Here is a 25,450-nt window from a genome sequence, read left to right as displayed (position 1 = left end):
ATGTTGGAAGATCACAACAGGTGCGGATGGTTTCAGGGAGTGTGTTCTGCCTGTCTGAGGTTCTGTCCCCCCAAGTATGGTGTGTTATTTGTGGGGGTAGAGCGAGAATTTTTCCATTAGATGAGCGGAGGTGACGGGAGGGGTGTGGGGACAGAGAAGGTCCGTGAGGTAAGGAGGACCCAAGTTATTAAGTGCTTTGTATGTGAGAAGGATGATTTTGAACTGTATCCTGTGTGAGATGGGAAGCCAGTAGGGCTGGGCAATATGGCCTTAAACATGTATCACGATAAATTGAGCAGATTTATCTCGATAACGATAAATGACGATAAATTCGCCCAAGTGGACTGTTATATAATTTGAAAATCTGAATCAATGCATGAAATACAGATTAACTATTTCTTGTTGATTTATTTACCAGCATTCAATTTGATATACAGTGGTACCTCTACATACGATCGCTTCGACACACGAACTTTTCGACATCCGACGTAAAATTTGACTCGCCATTTGTTTCTACATCCGACGACATGCTCGAAATACGACGACAATGGCAGCACCGCAGACGAATGCACGGCGGATTTTCTTGTGTGACAAATCAACACAGGTTTCAGAAAAGGTTGGTACAGGTGGTGAAACAAGGAAAAAGTTGACGCTTACCTTCTAAATGAAGATGCAAATGACAGAAAAATATGAGCGTGGGGTGAAATGGCTCAACAATACATCTCCACGGTCCTCCTCCGACCATCGTTCGCCAGTCTTTATAAGTTAAGCTGACAATTCTTATTGTGGTAACATCTCCAGAGAAATCGCCAGCTTCGCCACGTTTTCATCATTTCTTTCACAACTTATTCAACACAAAACGCCTGCTGTCTGCCGCAATTGACGATGTTCTCAAGAAAGCATTGAAAGCGAAAGTAAATTCTCACCCGCTCCCCTCCCTCTTTGTCACGTCAGCGCCGCGGTGCCTTCAGGTACAGAAAAAAACGTCCGCCTTATTAGAACCCGTTTCGTTACACTATTACAGGAATTATTATTATTATTATATTATTAATCTGATTTTTATTTATTATTTATTTGTTTTGCTATATGTAATTGCCATTTGTAATAGTACCAGCTAGGGCTGTCCCAAACGACTAATTTTCTCCCGATTAGTCAGCCGACTATTTTTACGATTAGTCGACTAATCTAATAATTTAAAAAAAAAAAAAAAAAAATGTTTGTTTTTGTTTACTAATTTAGCAATGAAATTTTTGTTGACGCTTATCAATTCATAAAAAACATATCGGAACACTTAAATTATTTATTAAAGTACAAATAAACACATAAATAATAATAAATCACAAATAAACAATGAGTTCAAATGCTGACAGAATTAACTAGTGTAGCATCCCGATTGAAAAGGTGGTCTCTTAAACTGATGGTTTACAACTTTTATTCCATCCTTGATGTAATCACACCGTAAGAGCTATGGTGCACACAAATAAAACAACACAATTAGAAATTAACAAAAACTTTTCACCTTTTTCCTTTTAAACCTTATTTATGTATCAATGAATTGCCTTTACCTTAATTTATTACCTTATCATTGACAATCTGTCCCTTGAGTGCAATCACTGTATATACTGTATATATTTATGACCTTTTAACCTTATATAATTTTCTTTACCATAAAATAAACCATAACATGAAATAAACCTTTCAGTTAGCATTAAGGACAATACTAATAGCACTTATAGGCCCATTGTCAATAAAAACATTATTATTCAGTAAGGCGACAGCACCCTCTGGTGTACAAAACATGAAAAAAAAAAATTACAAACGGTGACGGCGCTTGAGGTGTTATTCACGGCCGACGTGCAGCCAAGCTTGGCATTGAAGAGACAGGACAGAAGAGTGTACCCTCCGTTGTTTCTTTGAAATAAGTCAATATTTTGGACACTGGTGCGCTTTTTTTTTTTGGCTTTGTGCCGCTTTCCACGCTTGCCTACAGAGCATCCGACATTCTGAACTTTCCACGCATATATATATATTTTTAACCCTTCATTAACCGTCGACGGGATGTTGTGCTCGTCGACGGATTTACGTCATCGATGACGTCGACTATGTCGACTAGTCGGGACAGCTCTAGTACCAGCAGTATTTTTTAAGGATTTAGTGCAGGTTTTTGGGCTGTGGAACGAATGAATGGAATTATAATGTATTCCTATGGGAAAATCCTGCTCGACATACGACCATTTCGACTTACAAACAAGGTCCTGGAACGGATTAACTTCGTATGTAGAGGTACCACTGTACTGTATTTAACAATTGTACATGCAGTCTAAACATTAAGTTTATAAAAATGTATTGTAAGCAATAAGAATTCAAGTATGAACATTTATAACAGCGTGTATGACTTGAACAATGTACATTGTCAAAATCAATATGCCTGTGCAAACATGTAATTGTAACACAAATGACTTGCAGCTTGAACATTACACTTCAAAAAGACAACTTATTGTTAATGGCTGCTGTGACATAATTATTAAATACAAGTGTTTACTTTATGGTTTAAGGGTTTTTTTCCCCCCAGTGCATTTTTTAATAAATGCACGTACAATAAAAATAGCTGGGGCCATTTCTCGGTCATTATAAGTTTCGCCATTGGATTGTACTTTATGCTGAATGCTTTACCATCACAAAAGCTATCAGAGGAATCACACACAGATACAAAATAACGCCACATAGTAATTGCTAGATGCAGTCCGTGCCCAATCCACTCATTAAGTTCAGCCGTTTCGACAAGGTTAGAGCCGCTATCCGACTCCATAACGTTCATTTGTAGCGTTAGCCGCTAGCTAGCGTTAGCCTGGCTACCAGTAGAAAGCACTGAAAGCACCATCTCCGGAAATCGTGAGAACAAAGGAGGACAGCGGGTGAAAGCCCGTCTGGATGCCACCAAGAGTCAACTAAATGTCGGTTGAAAGTTTGGTGAACCTCCCTTAAGCCACACTCCATCACGTTTTGCTTGTAGCGTTAGCTGCTAGCGTTAGCTTACCGGGCGTTTGTTTGATTGGCTTCCTGATGATCACGTGACTCCCTACGTAAGCACATTCACTGCTTTCTTAAAGGGGAATGAACATAGACGAACAACACAGAATCAAAGCGGGATGAAAAGCCTATATTTTCTTGTTTTATTAATTTACCGAATTTACTGACATGGTCAAAATTACGTCGGTCATCGTTAAGAATTTCGGTGACGGTAAATTTTCGGTTTACCGCCTTGCTCTAGAAGCCAGTGCAGTTTGTGGAGGACGGGGGTAATGCGATTCCTGTAGGGGGTACGGGTGAGAAGGCGTGCAGCTGATTTCTGGAAATATTGTAGTTTATTGAGGAGTTTGGCTGGAGAACTGAAAAGAATGCTGTTAAAATAATCGAGTTTGGAGGTGACGAATGCATGTATGAAGGTTTCTGCAGCAGAGTAGGTGATGGAGGGGCGAAGGCGGGCTATGTTCTTGAGGTGGAAGAAGGCAGTTCTGGTGATGTGGTTGATGTGCTGGTCGAATCTTAGTTTATTGTCGAAAATGATACCTAGGTTGCGGGAGTGTGTGTAGAGGGGGAGGGTGCAGATGTCGATGGTAAGGGAAAATTGACTGTTTGATGTGAGCTGCAGGGTCGATGATGATAATGTCCGATTTGTAACTGTTTAGTTGAAGATAGTTTACTTGCATCCAGGATTTAATTTCGCTGAGGCAGTTGTGAAATGTAGATTTGGTGCTGTGTGTGATGTTTTTTGTGGAGATGTATATTTGGATAATAGCATAATAACATAGTTCTTTGCCGTATTAGAATAAAGTGTAATTGAACATCCACTCAGTGGGTGGCTGTAGCACTTTCAATTTCAGAGTGCACAGTATTTTTTAACTAAACATGAGTACACAGCAAAGAGCACTGGAGATATGAAGAGCTAAGACGAGGAAATATGACGAAGCGCATTTAGCGTTTTGCTTTTTGCTTTGACTTTTAATACAGTGGGACACGAGGAATGACCAGTCTGTTTACTGTGTCTAAAAATGTTTGCAGCAGACAGAAGGAAGCCAAATCAATGAAGACGTCACATAAACACATTTGAGCCCAATCACATTGATAAGCTGCTTGATTGTTTTTCAGCAAAAATGTGCCGAATATTGCCAACAATCGTCACGTTTTGTCAGTATTACATCAGTAAACCAGCGAGCACTGTTAGCATCATATACAGTGGTATGAAAAAGCATCTGAACCTTTTAGAATTTCTCACATTTCTGCATAAAATCACCATCAAATGTGATCTGATCTTTGTCAAAATCACACAAATGAAAAACTGTCTGCTTTAACTACAACCACCCAAACATTTATAGGTTTTCATATTTCAACGAGGATAGTATGCAAACAATGACAGAAGGGGGAAAAATAAGTAAGTGAACCATCACATTTAATATTTTGTTTTTTTCCTCCTCCTGTCATTGTTTGCATACTATCCTCATTAAAATATGAAAACCTATAAACGGGCGGTTTTAGTTAAAGCAGACACTGTTTTTACATCTGTGTGATTTTAACACAGATCAGATCACATCTGATGGTGATTTTATGCAGAAATGTGAGAAATTTCAAAAGGTTCAGACACTTTTTCATACCACTGTAAGGTGGCATACCACAGGCATGAAAATGGGTCAGGGGTTAAAAAGGTGTGGAGGAAATATGTTCTGGCGTTCTGCCAAAATGTCCGCCGTCGGCAAAGCGTCCTACATGTGGCGAATTTGACCATTTTAATTTTTCACATAAGGCTTAAAGTGCTTGTGACACGAAAAAACATGTTTATTTCATAATACACGCGGTATTTTATGCTCCTGAATGATATGGACCGCTTGGATGTGTGTGGAAGCGATCGCCATATTTATTTAGTTTTTTGAATCCCGCGCCAGGAAAATGAGTGACTTCCGGCTTCGGTCTCGCATTGAGGAGGAGGGCGCTGTGACGTGTACGGTAGAAGACGTCCTCTTCACGCTACAGTGTACTGTTGTGTATGAGGACTAAGGATTCAGCTGATTTTGCGGATTAATACTTTTATTTTTTGCATCACGCCAGCCAAACGGCTGCAGAAAAATCATTCTGTATGCGGGAGAGGCGTATGCGCCTTTTTGGAGTTTCAAAAGGTTCCCATTCACCGTGGATATTTACTGTGGGACCATTGGACTTACAAGGAAGTGAGTAAACATCTTGTTTTGTATTATGTCAAATACGAATACAGTGATTACAAAGTAAACACTATAAAATTCCTTTAAATAAAGGACTACTTACGTTTGATCATTGATAGGCATGTGAAAAGCTATCCTCACGCTCATTAGCAGTTAGCTGTTAGCACGTTAGCTACACAACAATTCCAGCCACCCTCCTCCAGGGAACGAACTGTAAATTGCTCTCCGCCGGGCGGTTTGCCGATCCGCAAAGAAACTCGACAACCGGGTCGTCATGTCAAATAATCCAGGCTAGTTATGTGTGATTTTCCACTTCGAAGACTTTGAAACATCCCTCGGTTCGGGTTAGCATGTCGGCTAGCTGTCACTCCTTCTGGTCTGTTTACATTCTCCGAAGCCGGGGAAGGGAAATGACATATGTCCGATTTAGGTGTCATAAAATATCGTTCGGCAGGTGTGACAGTAAAGGTAAAGTCGACTGTTTTGACCATTATGGAGTAATTTTGCCATGTCGTCTTGAATAAATGGATTTTTATTATTTTATATTCCATTTAGCACAAGTTATTTGTCATGACCATGCCATTTATTTAGCAATTGGGGAAAGTACTTGGGTAAAAAGAATATCCTGTAAAAATATTGAAGTAGAGAGACAGAAACAATGACATTTTGCCGCTCTCTTCGTCGCGTTTTCCTCATTGTGAATAGTTCCCCCTCGACGGGCTGACTGGTCCTTCTCAAGCCATTTATATAGCTATTGGGGAAAAATACTTGGATTAAAAGAATATCCTGTAAAAATATTGAAGTAAAGAGACAGAAACAGTGACATTTTGCCGCTCTCTTCGTCGCGTTTTCCTCATTGTGAATAGTTCCCCCTCGACGGGCTGACTGGTCCTTCTCAAGCCATTTATATAGCTATTGGGGAAAATACTTGGATAAAAAGAATATCCTGTAAAAATATTGGGAGTAGAGAGACTGAAACAATGACATTTTTCAGCTCTCTTCGTCTCGTTTTCCTCGTTCTGAACAATTCCCCCTCAATGGGCTGAATAGTAAAACCGATGAGCCTAGTCTACCGCTGACGTCATCCACCTGTTGGGGACGCTAAAGCCCTATAATTGTAGGCGTGGCTAACCGGCAGATTAAAAGACTAATTTCTCGTCATCTGCGCTTTGCTAAATTGTTGTATATAGTCGAATCGTCTCAAAATATGATTCTAATTCACATAATAATGCCATTTAAGACTTTTTTTCTGGTGTCGTATGCTCTTTAATATTCGAGTTAACGGGGGTTTAATTAGTTGAAGGAGTTGATTTCAACCACCATTGACTCACGCTAGCTTAGCCACTCCGGAGCCCTGAAACTAACAAATAACTGTCAAACTGCACAGAATTTGTTCAAATCAACTCCAACGACTAATTAAACCCTGACTAACTCAAAGATTAAGCCTAATGTAAAAAACAGGCATGAAAATGGGTCAGGGGTTAAAAGGGTGTGAAGGAAATATGTTCCAGTACACTGTATTGTACACCCCAACAAAATATTGAGCTCTGTCGACCCACACTGTGTTTCAGCAGGGCCATGCAGAGACCGGTGGAGGGGTGGGTGCTCGTAGCAAAAGGGGCACATGAACAAGTATTTAATACACCTTAAAACAACATAACTTCAATTTTAACCAGCTTTAGATAATAATTGGCTGCGACTGTGACATACTTTAATTGGGAGGGGGCAACAGTGTATAGAAATCAAAACTGTCATCAACACTTTCTGGCTGTGACTCAGTCAGTGCCTCTTTTCTTCCTTCAACCTCTGCATCAAAACTTCCTTCCTCAACTTGTTCATCTGAGAACAAACCACATCAGATGGTCACTGAGCCACCAACAGCACAGTTTTCTTAGAACTATTATTTCATTATTATCCATACTTAACAACTCTAGCACCTAATGATTAATAAAGCAATGACATAAAAATCTTATAGAAAAATAACATTGTAATTGTGTTTATAATTGGATTTAATACCCGACTATCCTTGCAAACTTGTTCTTACCAGGTCTGCTATTCACCCAGCTGATGAGGTATCCACTGCCTTTAGCAGCCTCATCTAACTCCTTTTTTTATCCCTCAATCTCCCTTCCCTACGACGCATGTCTATGTAATGAAATATAAATATTTAAAAAAACAAACAGACTCCCCGGTGGCTTTTAGTTTTAAAGCTTTCTTAATTTCTTTCTCACTCAGTAACAATGGAGTTAGATTTGTGTTTTTATTATTCAATCAAAAAACAAAGTTACTTCTATCAAAAACAATGTTGCTTCAATCAAAATACAGTATATACTTTTAATCCCAAAAAGTAGCTTCAATAAAAAAAAATGTTTTTGATTGCAATAATAAATTTGAGACAAAAAAATCATTTGAAAACTATTTTTCTTGATTGAAACAAATGTTTCCATTTAAGTAATGTTTTGCGTTTGGGCCACATTTTGGCTAGGACATTTGTGTCTTTATTATTTAATCAAATAAGTTGCTTCAAACAAAAAAATATATATAAAAAGAAAAACTGCACATGTGCCAATCACCATTTACCAAAGCCTGAGAGGGTTTGAGTAGACTCACTATGAAGCTTTTAATAAAGCCAAGCATTTTCTAACTACTTTATTCTTGTTTAAAAATAACTCGGTGGGGCAGTAACATGTTTAAAACTTATCATAATTCTTACATTTTCAAGTGCTTGAAAACAATTTATAAATGATACTTTGGTGAAAAAAGTGAAAAAACATGTCTTATTTTTATATGTGTATCTTTTTTCCAATGTAAAATCTGAATAAATGCATTGAACACGCACAAAAAAAAAAAGGGGGGGGGGTTGGGGCGCTACTTCGCGGTTTTCACTTATTGCGGCGGGTCCTGGTCCCCATTAACCGCGAAAAACGAGGGATCCCTGTATTTCTGAAAAGCTTTAAGAAGCAGGACTCATTCCCACCACTCGTCGGGCCGCTGTTGTGCCGACACCGGCCGTCAGCTCAAATCCAAGCCGAAAATAACGCGTCTCCGGCGGACGACGGGAGCGATGTGAGGCGCCCCCTCCATCCGAGAGAATGCCGCTTAATTTGACTCAACAGTGTGTTTCTTCGTTTATATTCCCGCTAAATACACAAGCTTGTCGCCAATTTAACGGGAGCTATTTTTTTTCATGGGAGATTTGGCTAGCTCTGGCAGTGTTCAACGCAAGCTGCAACGAATGGCAGTAACTTTTTTATATCGCAAAACGTGAAAACGATTGAAACCATTACTCACCAAATTCAATCTGCTGGCAAATACAGGCAAGTGTGTATGCTGCGCTCTGGTCTGCCCCGGTGTGGATAAGGCCTGCTTTTTGTTTTCGCAGCTATGCAATGCCACCCAAAGGCTCTCCGAGCACTCCATGTACGGTAAGGAGTGCGCGCGTTTGGAATAATGGAAGGCACCTCGGGCCGATGATTGGTTCTCGTCAGCGAAGCATCTAGAAGGATTTGCTGACTGTCCAAGTGTGACATTTTTTAAAGAACCGATTTCTTAAGTGCTCAGTTTACGTACTAAGTTAATCACATGATGATAATAATAATGTAACGTTGATAATAGTCAACCGTTTTATCAGATTGAAATTCTTTATTTGTGGAAATTTATTGAACAACACGACTGCTATCTGCCGCAGCCAACGCACATATCTCCCCCGCCAGAACAAACGTAAACACGGAAGGCACGTCCCTCGCTCTCCCGCACCTCCCTCACCCCTCTACGTCATGCGGTGCATTCAGGAACACATGCTAACACCCTCGCCACATTATAGCTCGATTCGTTACAATAATAATAATTAAATAAAACCTCCCGACTCCCCCCCCCCCCCCCCCTCCTCCCAGAAAGAATTTCTCCTCGGATCTACGCAATTCACGTAGGTCGCCATTTTTTACTTCAAAACGGCGAATTTCGCCGAAAGGTGAGAGATTTTCATGCCTGATACCAAGTTGTTCAGTGCAAAATAACCCCTTGACATAGCAAAGGAACTGATACTGCCTGCAGAAAAAATAAAAACGGTCTCTCTGTCGAATGACACTGCCGTTTTTGTTCTTTTTTTTTGTTTTTTTGGCCAAATTGTTTGGGCTATTGTCCTCATGAGTTAATGTTGCTAATCAATTTGAATATATTATTATTTATTGATTTTATGAATTTTTCAGTATCAAATGGTCAAAAAATGTACTTTGAGTGTATTTTTACAGTTTGGATACGACTTTTTTTGTGTTTTAAATCAGGCAGATAGATGAGCTTTTGGTCTTCTTATACTTCATTCTAAGTTAATCTACTACTTTTTTTCTTTACTATTATAAAGGATAAAGTGTTATCCAGAGGTGTACTTATAATGATGATAATTTTATAGACAAATTATACTATTTACAGTGGTGGCAGGTTTTGGGGAGGGCGCGAAATGTGTACGTCTTCCTGCGGGGGGCTTAACAGAAACTGAGAAGAACTGCCTTAAACCATGGCTTTTTGCAAGTATGTCAGATTGTGTCTGACAAAATAATTCAGAAAGTTCACACACAGTAAGTAAATTTGTTAGAAAATTTAAAGATCACCTTACTCCAGGATACTGTGTATACATCCATATTGTCACATTTTCACTTGAAATTGCCGTGTGACTTAAGTAAAATAATGGTGTGAATCAAATAACAGATAACATTTATTCCCTCTCTTTGTTCATTGGTAAGTTTTAATGGTCTTTAAAAGGAAGGTTTGATGTATGTGCAATACCTGGTCCAGTTTTCTCTTGAGTGCTGTGACCTCTTTCTGATTGGAGAAAGTGATGTCAAGTCCAGGAGAAATTGCATAGATGAACTCAATGCCGTACTCTTTGGCTGCTCCAATTAGAGTGATAAGTTGTTCTGACGTTAAATGGAAAGAAGGAAAAAAAAAAAAAAAAAAAAAAATAAATTAATACTGTGAGGAAATGTTCAGTTTACCTCAGTAAATGGTAACTATAATTACTTTCCCTGCATATGCTCAATAGTCACCTGCTTCTTCGACTGAGTACAATTCCCTCCAGAACATTCTGTGTTTGTAGTCATCTTTGGGTGCATAAAGGTACGTATTCAGTCCCCATTTCTGCTGCCTGTGAAACAATGATTGCAATGATTACAACCCATAGGCAGGCATACAAAACACAGTAATATATCATGATACATTGTGTTCGGGGGGTGCCTAAGAAGGCACCCCACGATTTGATTACGATTCAGGGTGCTACGACTCGATTACTGAACAATGATCGCGGTATTGACGATTGTCAATCATACATTAATAATTATAATTAATAGTCTAACATATTTATGTCCATTATTTATTTAACATATCCTAATGATTCAACAGGAACGATGGAAACATGCCCATACAAAAAAAGCTGCCCTTAAGCTGTTTTTTTTTTTTTTTTTTTTTTTTTAAACAAGTGGAAAAGCATTAACCATTTTAAAGGCAGTATGTATTTCTCAACATGCCTATACAACACACAGCTGACCTTGAGATGCTCTTTTTCACAAGAAGGTGCAAAAACATAGCCGTTTCAAAGCCAGTACTTATTTCTCTTAACAATACAATAAAATTTACACCTGGAAACAAACAAAGTGTCTTTAGAAATAAGACTTCTTTTAACCAATACTTTGTTTTCACATATTTCTGTACTATTTTGCATGTTTGTAGAGTTACCGCTGTACTTAATCCTGGTTTTACACATTCTGCATCTGAAGTAACTTTTGTACACTACCAAAGAACGCACAAATTGACATGGAAATACATGTCAGCGAAGTCGCTAATTAGTATAGCGCTCGGCGCTAACTAGTAACATCTCAAAAACAACAGCAATAAAAGCTAAACAGTACAAGAGGGTTTGTGTACTCACCTCTGATAGACGGACATGGGACTTAGCAAAACACTAAGGACTTTTTCCAATTAAACACGACTTGAACCTACTGCTGGATAACTGAAAGACAAGGAGCAACAAACTGTCTCTCTTCCCCTCTCGCTCTAAAAAATAACTTGCGCACAGAAGAGGACCCAAAGCGCAACCGCCGGCTCTCTGCCTGTCTCATACACAAATTTATTTTCAAGTCTTTTGAACTGGAGTAAATCTCTCACTCAGTAACTTCCGCTGCAGCCGTCCTAGCGTTCTGTGTCCGTTAAAGGTGTCCGGGCGGCAAACGTGTCTTGAATTTCGTTCAGCTACCAGCGGTTGTCATTATCATCATTATTAGGGAAAAATCATCGTTTTTTTAACATTTATGAATCGGAATCAAATCGTCCTGTGTCGAATCTCGATGCATCTAATCATCAATTTTTTGGCACACCTCTACATTGCATCCCAACAGGTTATCGGTATGCTCCCGCCAAGAATCGATATATTGTTTTAAAAAGATGTCACTTTTGACAAAGGAAAAAACAGGTTGCTACCAAAATTTTCCACTAAAATAGTGACTATGTAGGCTGATTGAAAACTTTAAATTGTTCATAGGTATGAGCAATGTTCCCTCTAATTTTTTGTGTGTCTGAGCAAACACACCTGCTCCCTGAGCACACTGCGGCCCATGGTGAGCAACATCAGATGTGTACCGTATTTTTTGGAATATAAGTCGCACCAGCCAAAAAATGCGCAATTAAAAGGTAAAAACATATGTCGCACCATCGTATAAGTCGCATTTTTGGGGGAAATTTATTTGGTAGAATCCACCACCAAGAACAGACATGTCATTTTGAAAGGCAATTTAGAATAAAAATACAATAGAGAACAACAGGCTGAATAAGTCTACGGTATGCTAACATTACATGACTCATAAACAACGAACTGAGAACATGCCTGGTATGTTAATGTAACATAACTATTTAGAGTTATTCAGATAACTATAGCATAAAGAACATGCTAACTAGCAACAATGATATAATAATGTGTGAATAAGTTCACATACAGTATGAGTCGCTCCAGAGTATAAGACGCACCCTTTGCCAAACTATGAAAAAAACTGCGATTTATAGTCTGTATAATACGGTACATGGCGGCCACACACCATATCACGCCTTTTCACGCCTATTAGCATTTTTACTGCCCGTAAATTATCTAGTATTAAAAGCATTTAATGATTAATATCCATAATTAAAATATCTTAATAAATGTCACTAGAATACACACCAATCTGACTTAAATTGCACCTTATTTTTCACATCTTAATATATAGGACTAGCATTTGGTGTACTGATATGTCAGTGCTCTCATCTACTATCGGTGTATGCCAGGGTGCATTTTTAACACTGCACATAGTCTCGTTCTCCACGATCTCATTTATTGAGTTTACAAATTCAAAGGCATAGTTTTTACTTCGCTAGCTTTCTGGTATACTTACATACTTTGCCATGTGATTGCGGATTTTTTGAACTGACACCATTGACGCATTCATTTCGATGGAAAGTAAAATATCGTCAATGAGAACTTCAACTTGCTCTGGGTCAGATTTTGTTTTGTGGGACGGCTCGTTTCTCTTCTGTCGGTCTTTTTGCATTCTCCCGCAATAATGTACCAATCTCCTGTCCCATCTTGAATCTTCGTAATTTTCAACAGCTTTCAAATGACTTTTCTGCTGAATATGACACTTGAGGTAGTCCAACTTCCATTCAGCCCGCATTTTTCCCTCTGAAAACTCACTTGATACTTTGGCTTCGTGGCAAATATCACACAGTTTCACCGCTTATTCGTCTATTTGCATATGCTCCTCCAGCAGCCACTCCATTTTATATGAACCACATTTCTTTTTTACTTTGGCTTGGTGAGTGGATGTGTCACTGCCCGTTCGTTTCGCCATGATAAGGGGTTGGCCTTTGCGTCTCGCAACTCTGCCGCACTCACGCACTGTTGATAGCTTGCTATCCTACACCGCGCGTGTAGGCTGGGCAATACACAAGCAATGTCAATGCTATGATTGGCTGCGTAGCGGAAGTGAACCTTATCGTATCATTGCTGGACACCTGTCACTCACCGAGTTACAACGCAATAATACGTTTCTGTTGATTTTTTTTTTTGTGTGCGCAGCATAGAATTTCTTGTGCGCAGAGTAGGTGCCAGCAGTGCGCGATTGCGCACGTGCGCAGCTTAGAGGGAACATTGGGTATGAGTGTGTGCGTGAACGGTTGTTTGTCTCATTGTGGCCTGCGACTGGCTGGCAACCATTTCAGGATGTACCCTGCCTACTGCCCAAAGTTAGCTGGGATAGGCTCCAGCACCTCCGCGCCCCTCGTGAGATTAAGTGGCAAGGAAAATGAATAGTGACTATGTCTCCTTGGCTGCCATTGACCTTGCTAGACGTCCAATTCATTTTGACTGGGAGGGGGCGAATGAATGACTGAATGTCCAGTCAAAATGAATTGGCCGTCTAGCACCATCAATGACTCATGTTTATTTTTCGATTTTGAAATATGTTTATTTTTCTATTTAGAAATAGTGTTTTAGTCTTGAATAGTTGCACTGTAGAATAGTGTAGATTTATTTCCTGAACCGTGTATCGATAATGGTTGTATCGTTGTATGACATAATTGTCATTGTTATTGTATGAGACTAGAGGTTCCCACCCATTGTAAACCGGTTGACATTTTCTTACCTCCTGAATAGCTCTTTTCTCTGTTCCATTGTCCATGGGCGTCCATAAAAGCCTGCAATAACAACCAATATCGTCAGTTTTCAGGTATTGCTGCTTCTGCAAGAAGTGGCCATCTTGGCGCTTGGGTGTTGCTATTCTTTTCAGCTACTGCCAGTAGTGATGGGCAAAATGTGGCCTCCTGAACAACTGGGGTTTGCTTCAGTTTAGAAATTAAAAGTTATTGTGTTATGGGATTTTTATTCAGGAATACATTTTTAATATTGTTGTTTGTTGTTTTCAACATTGCTGTTTGGGTTAGAGAAGGTGTTTTTTCGTCAACGATGACGATTACGAATATATTTCGTTAACGAACACTTTTTCATGACGATGATAGGACGATAACGAGTTAAAAGCATGTTTGGGAGACTAAAACATAACGAGATGAATTCCAGTTTTTGTCTGACGAGAACGAGACGAAAATGTGAAAGTTTCCGTCACACGTTCACAATGTACAGTATGTGATTTTATGTGTAGTTAGCCTGAATGTAGCAGTGTCTGGTTGTGTCACTCGTGACATGATGCACCACACCGCCTTCGATACTCACCAGTGTGTCGTCTTCAGTCCTAATGCAGGCTTGCACACACGGTAAGATTTGGTTTCTTGGCCAAAGAAATAATGCAATATAGCTTTAGCCGTTAAAAGTCTTTGCTGAGTGCGAGTGTGTGAGTTGAGTCACTCCCTATTCATTCCCGGGTCACTTCCTGTTCTGTAACCCAAAATCAACAGGAAGTGACCCTGAAATGCCCCAGAATCAACAGGCAGTGACTCTGAAATGCCCCAAATTCAGCAGAAAGTGACTGAAAATCGAAAGCAAAAGACCTGAAATGACCCCAAATTGAACTCATGGATTACCACTGACGGCCATACTGGTGATAACTCACAACAGAAGGATGAAAATAATGTATTTTTCTGCTTATTAGTCATTTTGTAAAATATCCTAGAATCATTTCCTGACCAATGTATCGATAATAGTGTACCGCACGAATGCTATTTTTAGACCGTGAGGTCGCCATCGTAACCCAGAAGTGGGTCAACATAGTCACGCCCTTGCATACAACTCATTTTATTACTACAGCACTTGTTTTCTGCCGGTAATCTTTCAAAAAAGAACATGCCGAGTAAACACCGCTGCTATTGAACTTGTAGAAACGACTCTAGACATTATGACGTATAAAGGATGTTTTCTTCATACGTTTCCCGAAGCCAAAAAAGAGGAAAAAATGTGAACAATAGATCAACTTGTGGGGACGTCCAAAAGACCAGTTTAACGCCAGCAAGGTGAAGCCATTCACCTTCATAGTCAGTAAACATTTTGTTGGGGGCCATGGTCCTACAGAGGACGAAGAGGTAAGCCGTTTTGTTATTTTTACTTATTTTTTAGCGTGGCGTTCTGCCATGCTAATTCTGTCTGACAATGAATGACCGGAAAAAAGATTGTATCTGACTGCCACTGTTTTACCTTCTCTGTTGTAAAAAAAAAAAAAAAAAACTTTATTTAGGGGGAAGTGTAAATAAAAAAATAGAATTAAGATTTGTTATTAATGAAAAAATTTATGTGTTCGTTGGCTTTGTCGGTACACAAAAATAGCAATGTAAATTTCCCCCAAGAACGGTCAGAGACATAAGACTTACAGAGGATATAATATATAAGGAAGACAGGGCATATGGTGGTAAAGGATAGATTGTTGAAACAAGAGAATGTCATTGTCAGTGGCGTAGAGTGATGCACACAAGAAAAAGGTATCGATAAAAGAACTATCTCTGGATCAGGTAAGCCCTTTTTCTCGTCATTTTCAGCCCTCAACACTCAAGCCATCTCTTGAATTGAACATTTGTATGATCTTCCACATCTCTACCAGTGAATTAGGCACCAGGGATATCATTTCCGGACAGAATTGGTAGGTTTAGCTCAGTAAACATCTCGTTCGTACACTATTTACATGCATTTACCATTGGAACAAATGCAAGCTCGCCTAGCAACAATTGCTATTGTCATGAATATTAATGAGCAAAAGTGACGTGTTGCGTGCGGTACGCCATTATTGTTATATCGTGAGATCATCGTTATCGTGAGCTTTGTATCGCAAATTGTTTCGTACCGCGAGGTACAAAAGGTTCCCACCCCTAATTAGATAACGTGCAAAACGGAAGTCGCAAGCAGAAATGTGGAAGTAAAGCGGGAGAACCTCAGAAATTTGTCTATGTACCGGGTTGTCCCTCACAATCTGGGACTTTTGGCAACCCTACCCTAGAATTACGCAGAGCCAGCATGTGTAATCATGTTTGTTTTGATGCATCTGCGCATGCGGGTCAGTTTGCTCAGCGCGTGTCGGACTCTGAGTTAGAGCGCATGCGTGCTACATTCACGGCTCAATGTTTTTTTTGGGGAAAAAAAACAACCAGACATGAAGAAATTCTGATTTTTACATTCAGACCTTCGGTATGAACGTAGCCATATTGGGTCATTTATGAGAGATGGCCAACAAATTATTAGTTTTTATGTTAACATAAAAATAGTACAATCCTGTTAACTGTAGGGGAAAGACTATTGAGCCTAAGTAAACAATGGTAGTGTGTCAACATAGCGATAAGCGTATTTAGACAACACGCATGACCCATATAAAGTTCGATTGACCCATTTCAAAGTATACCTTCTACAACTCCACTGATGAATTTTCTGTGGCCCGCTGCTTCCACGGTGGCGTCGTCAGACTCTTTCGACAGGCCTGGACTCGCCGCACAAGCCTCTACCGAGGATGGGCTAGTGCTCGGTCCTGCTTCCACCTGTGCGGTCTCCAGCGTCTTATCCTTTTGGACCATTTTTTAAAAAGGGCGCAAAACCCTAAGAGACGAGTGGAAAACTTGAAATCGAGGGGGAAAAAAAAAATTTTTGCAAAATGCCAAGCAAGTCAAATGCGTCACGATCAAAGCTGTCTCTCGGTTTTTATGCAAGCCTATCAGATATGGTAGAAAAGTCGCACTTGTTTTTAGTTTACTTAATCAGAATCTCATTCGGATTTTACAAGAGAACTTCTTCGTGTTAAGATAAAATGAACCATTGTACAGTTGGTATAATCGGAGCGTTCGCTCTTTCTGGAGGATTTGGTCCGGTTTTTTCAATTCGTTCTTCCTGTTTACACCCAGTGCGCATGCTCACTAGACTAGTTTAAACCAGTCAAAACCAGATCTGACCCAACAAACTAGCACAAATGCACTTCAACTGTCAAGATAGTTCACATCCATAGTATAGCAGCAACGCCGACACACCAAGATGTTAATTCAGAATCTTGGTAAATGTAGATACACGGCAAACATTGCATATGAATGTCAGTACATAGAATAAACTTTCATATTAAGATTAATGGGAAAATACATTCACGCGATACTTAAAGATATGGAACACCTATCGTTTTATTGGTGGTGCAGTTGTTTTAAATACGAAAGTTTTTTTTTTTTTTTTTTTTAACATCTCCAAGGAACCAACATTGAGTGTTTTGTCCCCCTTCAACATACTGCAAATGCATATCCGCTTGCAATTAAACACCAAACATTACATGGTACTGAGTGAATATTTTTTGTCAAGTCAAGTCACATTTATTTATTTAGCCTTTCACGACACAAGCGTCTAAACGGGCTCCACAGGCCCACAGATGACAGACAATTCAGACATCCTCCGAGTTGAACCATTCAAAGAGCAAGGAAAAACCCCAACAGGAGCGAAAAGGCAACCTTGGAAGGGACACAAAAGTGAGATCCACCCTCCCATCAAAATATTAATTTTACCTAGTAGTTTGAACCAAATTAGGAATGCAAATTTAAAAAATTAATGGTTAAAATAATCACATTTGATAAAGAACTTTTACAATACTTCATAATGTAAACAGACAAAACAATAAATCCCACGATCCTATTGATGTACTCTTATTTATTTATTTATTTATTTATTTTTGTCTGAAGGGACAAGATGAGATTTCATTCATGTTAATAAAATTAACCCCGATCATTTTTATTATTATTATTTTTTTTTTATTATTTTTCAAAAGTTCACTTTTTTTGCAAGTAAAAACAGCTGTTTGAGTGTTCTTGATAGCGACAGTACAGTACTTCCCCACTAGATGACGCTAATTGTTAACTTTGCAATAGACTCATTTTACAGCAACATACAGAATACAGTACATACTGTACACACAAACACACGCACGCACCCCCCACAAATATAAATAAGTGGGGCAAATAAGTATTTAGTCAACCACTAATTTTGCAAGTTCTCCCACTTGAAAATATTAGAGAGGCCTGTAATTGTCAACATGGGTAAACCTCAACCATGAGAGACAGAATGTGAAAAAAATGTGAAAAAATACAGAAAATCACATTGTTTGATTTTTAAATAATTTATTTGCAAATCATGGTGGAAAATAAGTATTTGGTCTATACCAAAAGTTAATCTCAATACTTTGTTATGTACCCTTTGTTGGCAATAATGGAGGCCAAACGTTTTCTGTGACTCTTCACAAGCTTTTCACACACACGCTGGTATTTTGGCCTCTCTAATATTTTCAAGTGGGAGAACTTGCACAATTAGTGGTTGACTAAATACTTATTTGCCCCACTGTGTATATGTATGTATATATATATATATATATATATATATATATATATATATATATATATATATATATATATATATATATATATATATATATATATATATATGTAAAATTTTCAATCAAAAAGTAAACTAGTAGCCCGCCATTGTTGATGTCAATAATTACTTACACAATGCTCATGGATGCTCAAGCCTATAAAATCAGTCGCACCTAAGCGCCAGCAGAGGGCGGCAAAACAAGTACACCTTTCACTTTGCTGTCCTTTTAATATGTTTGAGCGGGTCATTTGTGCGTTAATCACGTCAAATATTTTAACGTGATTAATTAAAAAAATTAATTACCACCTGTTAACGCGATCATTTTGACAGCCCTAATATATATATATATATATATATATATATATATATATATATATATATATATATATATATATATATATATATATATATATATATATATATATATATATATATATATATATATGAGGTAGATATCCGTTACTTATTTACAGACACTATTTTTTTCGTTTTGATGAAATTTGTTTAAAAGTTCAAAATATGCGAGTGAATAACTTTTTAAAGTCATTTTAAAAAAAAACTAAATATTAGACATCACTGAATGATTCTAAGCTAAAAATGACATTTCATATAATAAATATAATTACTTTGCTTCTTTTTATGGCTGGGTTGAAACAAACGCGGTTGCACGGTGTCTGTAAACGGGAGTCTTCAGGGTAAAACGGACAAATAAAAAATAGTTTGGGGGCTTAATGCGCCATGAAACTGCTATGGCAGCATATACTAGTAGACTTATTGTTTTATAAAACACAACAGTTCTTATGGCTTAAAATACAGCACTTTATTTTAAAGAGGGGTGCAAGAGCAGAAACTGCTTTTATATATACTAGTGTATAAATTTATATATATTCATTCATTCATTCATTTTCCATCCCGCTTTTCCTCACGAGGGTCGCGGTGGTGCTGGAGCCTATCCCAGCTAACTCTGGGCCAGTGACGTGCGGTGAGGTTCATGGTTGGTGAGGCACTGACTCCTTTAGTGTCAGATTTCCAAATATATAAACCAAAAAGGGTAGCTTATTCAATTGGCTACTGGTTATTTCATATCTCATCAGCATTCTTCACAAAACACGCACACACGGTACATATTATCGATACGTAAAAGTAAGAAAATAACATGCATTTGCTGTCCACCCTCAATGTGTTGGCCGTCGCAATTCTATAATTCATGCAACATAAATGAGAGTAAAGAGTGGTGTACAAAACCACATAATTCAATTCTGACCTTTAGTGAAAAATTCAGTTGTTTTTAAAACTTGTAATTCTGATACTTTAATCAATTTATTACAGATTGCTAAACAAAAAGTGTGAAAAGGAAAACAAGGAATATTTTATTTAAGGCCAAAATTTAGTTTTTAAATATTCTATTGTATTTTTCTTAGTGTAAGTTCTTTTTTTATTTTTTTTATTTTTTTATTTTTTATTTTTTTATATAAGATTGAAATGAAAACTGTTTGTGGTCTTGCGCCTGTCCTTCACCACAAAAACCGCCGTTACTTTGGAAGAGCATAGGTTTGGTCTCAACATTCGTAGGGACGATATAACAGCATAACCTGCATGTAGGTACACTTTTTGCTGGGGACGGGACATTAATAAGACCAAACAGATTGGATGAAGGGGGCAAAGGGCCACATTTCTCATGTATATGAACCTAATTAATTAATAGGCAAAATGATCAATGCAAAATAAATCCTTATCTACTGATAATAACTTTTACGTGCATTGGTTCAGATGATACACTGTTCGATTCAAACCTTTGTTTTAAAAAAAATACTAAAGAAACATTTAGAAAACTTCCTGAATAAATGTCTGGTTTTTATTAGCATAAACATAATGAAAATAATTCACTTAATAATGGTAGGGTCAATTCTATCCTTACAACATATGGAACTATTGAAAGATCTAAATTCCCTATATAACTGAACATTATATCATGCAAAAAAGGTAAGGTTGCTTAAACGTTGGTGGGGACAATTTTAGCATCCTGAAAAGTTGGTAGTGTTATGTCCCTACCGTCCCTATGCAAACCTATGCCCTTTTTGTAAAAGTCCTCCTTAATTTCCTTTACTTTAAAAAAATCTCTCCGCCTCAATGGAGAGGATTGCTTCAATTAGATCGCTGTGTTCTATTTGACAAGCCAGAACACACAGTGGATGTGTCCAAATGTCTAGCTGACCTTTCATCTTTCTCAGCAAAACCATGTAATCGTTCTACATATAAGCCACGTTTAGAAGAGCTTACACGCTCATCATTAACACGAAATGTTAACTCCTGATTAGCTAGGATGCAGGTTGCACTAATGAGGTCTTTCAAACTCTTTCGGTTGTCCTTTACCTTAGCATTCTGGATGCTACTGTTGAGCTTCCGCTGTTCGTCAAAGCCAAATCGATCCTTGAGCTTCCAAAAGTTTTTAAAGCAATCAGGCTTTGAATGTAAGTGGTCGAGCTCTCGTTTTTGCTGAGGCTTTGTGGTAGTTTTTTAATGTCACAATGTCTCGTGTTAGTCCAGACATTGGCTCAAGTTGAGAAGAAAAGGCAGGGAAAGCAGCAAAGCCGATTTTTCAAAGGACAGCCACATAGCCAGTCTTTTCGGGTGCACCAGTCCGTTTGAAAAGCGCGAGTTATCTTCTGTCCCGTAGTTTGAAGCAAACCTTTTAGCTCCGGTGTAATCGCGTCCACTTTTGACGGAAAGTCCAGTTTCACGTACGCCCCCTTTCAGTGCGGCAGAGTACTATCTGCCGCAACCTGTGCATTTTCACTGCGGTTTTATTTCCCATCAGCAAAACTAAATATGTCGCTAACAAAAATTAAACTTTAAGGGTTAAAGACATTAGCCAGACTGTGGAAAATCAGGTCAAATAAACGTATCTGGAAACATTATAATGGCGACATGCAGATGTACGGCAACCAGCACGCTCCAATTCCATGTATCAACCCAGTTTGTTATGGATTGCGCAATCAGAGGTGAGGCTTTACTCGTTGCTGCTGCACCTCTCGTTTCATTTCGTTATTTGAACAGGAAATGGGCAAATTCAGCGATTTTGACTATAAAAAATGTTTGAAATGAGTCATACATAAAGTGCAACTGACAAATATTAATATAAATATGATGCTATAATTATTTTTTTGTCATGATGACAGGTGAGGCTCTGCCTCACCTGCCTCCCCTGACCGCACGTCACTGCTCTGGGCAGTAGGCGAGGGTGCACCTTGAACTGGTTGCCTGCCAAACGCAGGGTAGAATGAGACATACAACCATTCACGCACACACTGATACCTTCAGACAATTTGGAGTTTTCAGCCTACCATGCATGTTTTTGGGATGTGGGAGGAAACCAGAGTCCCCGGAGAAAACCCATGCAGGCACGGGGAGAACATGCAAACCCCACACAAGAGAGAGTTTGGCACTGTTGCTCGTCTCCCAAGGATTAGCCTTCCACAAAAGAAGACACCAAGAGTTCAGCACAGATTACTCAGAAAGGTAAAAAAGAAGCCTAGCGTGTCTGCTAAAGACTGACAGAAATAACTGGCACAGTCCAATATTCATGTGCACACATCAACTATATGTAAAACTATGACCAAGAATGTGGTTCATGGAAGGACTCCATGGAGGAAGCCACTGCTGTCTAAAAAACATTGTTGCTCGTTTAATGTTTGCAAAAAGACACTTGGACACTCCAAAGAAATTATGGCAAAATATTTTGTGGACTGATGATACCAAAGTTGAATTGTTTGGGAGTAACACACAATGTCATGTGTGGAGCGAAAATGGAAAAGCTCACCAACATCAACACCCCATCCCCACTGTGAAGCATGGTGGCAGGAGAATCATGATTTGGGGCTTTTTGCTGCCTCAGGGCCTGGACAACTTGTAATCTGTAATGGAAGAATGAATTCAAAGGTTTATCAGCATGTTTTGCAGGAAAACCTGAGGCTGTCTGTCAGACAGCTGAAGCTAAAAAGAGGACGGATGCTGCAACAAGACAATGATCCAAAACACAGAAGTAAATCAACTTCAGAATGGTTTCAAGAGAACAAAATACACGTTCTGGAGTGGCCAAGTCAAAGTCCAGACTTGAACCCCATTGAGATGCTGTGGCATGACCTAAAGACACCGATTCATGCCAGGCCTCCCAGGAATCTGACTGAACTACAGCAGTTTTGTAGAGAAGAATGGGTCCTGAAGAATTAGTCCTGATCGATGTGCTAGACTGATGTGGAGCTACAGGAAGCGTCTGGTTGAAGTCATTGCTGCCAAAGGGGTGGGGTGGGGGGGTGGGGGGCACAAAATAATAAATGTGATGGTTCACTTACTTATTTCCCCTTCTGTCATTGTTTGCATACTATCCTCATTAAAATATGAAACCGTATAAATGTTTGGGTGGTTTTAATTAAAGCAGACACTTTTTTCATCTGTGAGATTTTGACAAAGATCAGATCATATTTGATGGTGATTTTATGCAGAAATGTGAGAAATTCCAAAAGGCTATGATATTTTTTTCATACCACTGTACATATTCTTTCTTCCTCATTCTGATGCTTTGTTTGAAAAGCAACAGACCATGACCATGTCAAGATGTCTCTAAATGCATTGAGTCGAGGGCATGTAATTGGCTGATCTGATCAGAAATTTGCATGATTGAGCAGTGAAACAAGTATATCTAACAAAGTGGATGGTAAAGCTACATATTCATTCATCCATCCATTTCCTTTGTTGCTTATCCTAACAAGGGTCGCAGGTGAGCTGGAGTTTATCCCACTGCTTCCCACCAGTCAATCACAAGGCACAAACAGACATGCAGCCCTTCACAATCACACTCAAGGACATTTTTGAGTCCCAAATAATCTAACAAGCATGTTTTTTTAGAATATGGGAGGAGGTTGGGTTATCTCTGGGGCTGCGGCGGCTGCCGCTGCCCTCCTATCGGCGGGGTCGTCGGTGTGGCCTCCTGGGTCCCGTGGGACCTGGAGCGGGGCTGTTGTCCCCTGCCGTTGGGGTGGGTATTCCCTGGTCTCCAGCGCCTGTCCGGGGTGCTGGGTGGGTGCCGTGGCGGTGGGGGGGGGGCATCGGGGCCCTATTGCTTCTCCCGTCCTGTGGCCGGTGGTCCAGGCGGATGGGGCTGCGCCTGCGGGAGCCTGCCTCTTAATTTATGCACACTGCACTTCGCACTGTAAATATCTATCACCCTTGCACCTACATACTCATTCATACTTCCAGGCAGAGTCGGAACGGGGCCGTACAGTCCCGGGTCAAGACCCCCTTGATTTTAATGCACCACACACCGAGGTTGTGGGATGGATGGTACCTGCTGGGGGCGTGGTTACTTCACGGTTGCCTCCGCCATTCCCACACCTCTTTTAATGCACCACATACATCATACTTCACGGGGGAACTCCCCCTAAGACGGGCTCCCTTATTTCAATGCATACACAGCACTACCCTCCCCACACAATCCCATCATAATGTTGGGTAATGGCTGCCAGTTCGGGAACTGGCAGCCACAGTAATAGGGTGGTAGGTGGGTCCCACACTTTTTCTCTATGGCGTGGCTCCCGGGGCGCGGCCTCCCCTCTGCCTGCTCTGCCGGCCGCGGGGGCCGGGGATGTCGGGGCTCCGGTCCCGTGCTGCTCCGCGGTGGCTTCTCAGCATCCTCCTGCCTCGCCTTCCCCTGTCTTTTCTGCCTGGGTATCCGCCACGTGCTCCGTAGCAGGGTGCTGACTGGGTGCCGGCGGACTGGCTGGGTATCGTCTGCTCCAGTTAGGGGCACTGCCTGCGCTGGGCTTGGTGGCCCGTTGGGGGTCCCGCAATGTGGTGTGCCGGTCAGGGGGCTGCACCGGTGGCTCGTGGGCCGGGTGGGCGGTCGGGGGTGGGGGTGTTCATGGAGGGGTGGTGGCACGTCCCCTTATCTCATCCCTGAAGGACGGTTGATGGGATGGCCCCGGGGGGACCAAGCTGGATCCCGGGGGGAATGACGATGGCTCCTTTGCTGGTCTGCGGGAGGAGGGATGGGCTGCGCCCCGGTTGGTTGGGGGCGGCGTGGCCCTGGGGTGGCGCCCGCTCGTTTATTGGGCTGCCACATGCTTGATGGGTTTCGCGCGTGGCTGGATGTGGTGGGACGCGCTTGGATGGAGGACCTTGGTGTTGAGATTGCTGATAGGATGGCGTAGGTAGGATGCCAACAAAATCACACTCACAAGGGATTCACACAATTCCTGGGTTCTAGAACACAGGGCTGATTTGTGTACACTCCACATGTTCCAAGCACTTATCTTTCAGACCCCCCCCGGCCTCCTTCCTTGGCTGTCCACGTGGTGTCAATTGGAAATACATTTAGCTAATAGCACCAACATATTCATAGTTAGTGAAGACGTTCAATGTATTTTTTTGTTGTTGTTTGTGTTTCTTCTGTCTCTCTCCCCTTTTTTTCTGTTCCCCCATAACCCCTTCCTGTTCGGTGCTTTGTCTTAATAAACGAGGTATGTTGAATGATCACCACGGGAGTATGTCATACTCCCACGTGAAACATTAAAACTGTTCAGACTAATCATACACTAAGAATTCCATTCTCCATTTCAAACAACTGAACAGGACAGGTTAAAAAAAAAAAAGAATATGGGAGGATGCCAAAGGAGGCTACCTGGAGAAAAACCATGAGAGCACGGGAAAAGCATGCAAACTTGAACACCCAAGATCAGAACTGTGATGTGGATGTACAGCCTTAGTTGTATTTCCCCTTCAGAATTATTTTTAATTGGAGGCCGCACTTGCTCACTTGTGGGTTTATGCCATGGTGAGTCATATCACGGCAGTCAGATCTATATAAAGCCCAAAAGACTGAGCTGTGGTGGGAGGG

The 25,450-nt window shown here is 40.1% G+C and overlaps 1 protein-coding gene across 2 annotated transcripts in view; it reads right to left on the bottom strand.

Annotated features, from left to right (window-relative positions):
• oga (O-GlcNAcase) overlaps positions 1-17,065 on the bottom strand; it is a 42,865-nt gene extending 25,800 nt beyond the window's left edge. For both annotated transcript variants that reach the window (XM_057847748.1, XM_057847749.1), the window contains exons 1-4: positions 16,565-17,065; positions 13,874-13,925; positions 10,256-10,353; positions 9,996-10,126 (exon numbers count right to left, since the gene is read on the bottom strand). In XM_057847748.1, coding sequence (XP_057703731.1) covers positions 9,996-10,126; positions 10,256-10,353; positions 13,874-13,925; positions 16,565-16,733 — 450 coding nt within the window. In that variant the 5' untranslated portion in view covers positions 16,734-17,065. The remainder of the gene's footprint in view (positions 1-9,995; positions 10,127-10,255; positions 10,354-13,873; positions 13,926-16,564) is intronic.
• Positions 17,066-25,450: the final 8,385 nt, after the last annotated feature.

Source organism: Corythoichthys intestinalis, chromosome 10 (genome assembly GCF_030265065.1).
Source record: "Corythoichthys intestinalis isolate RoL2023-P3 chromosome 10, ASM3026506v1, whole genome shotgun sequence".
Classification (NCBI taxonomy): Eukaryota; Metazoa; Chordata; class Actinopteri; order Syngnathiformes; family Syngnathidae; genus Corythoichthys; species Corythoichthys intestinalis.
The sequence above is the reverse complement of the archived record's forward strand: the minus strand, read 5'-3'. Positions and strand labels throughout refer to the sequence as shown.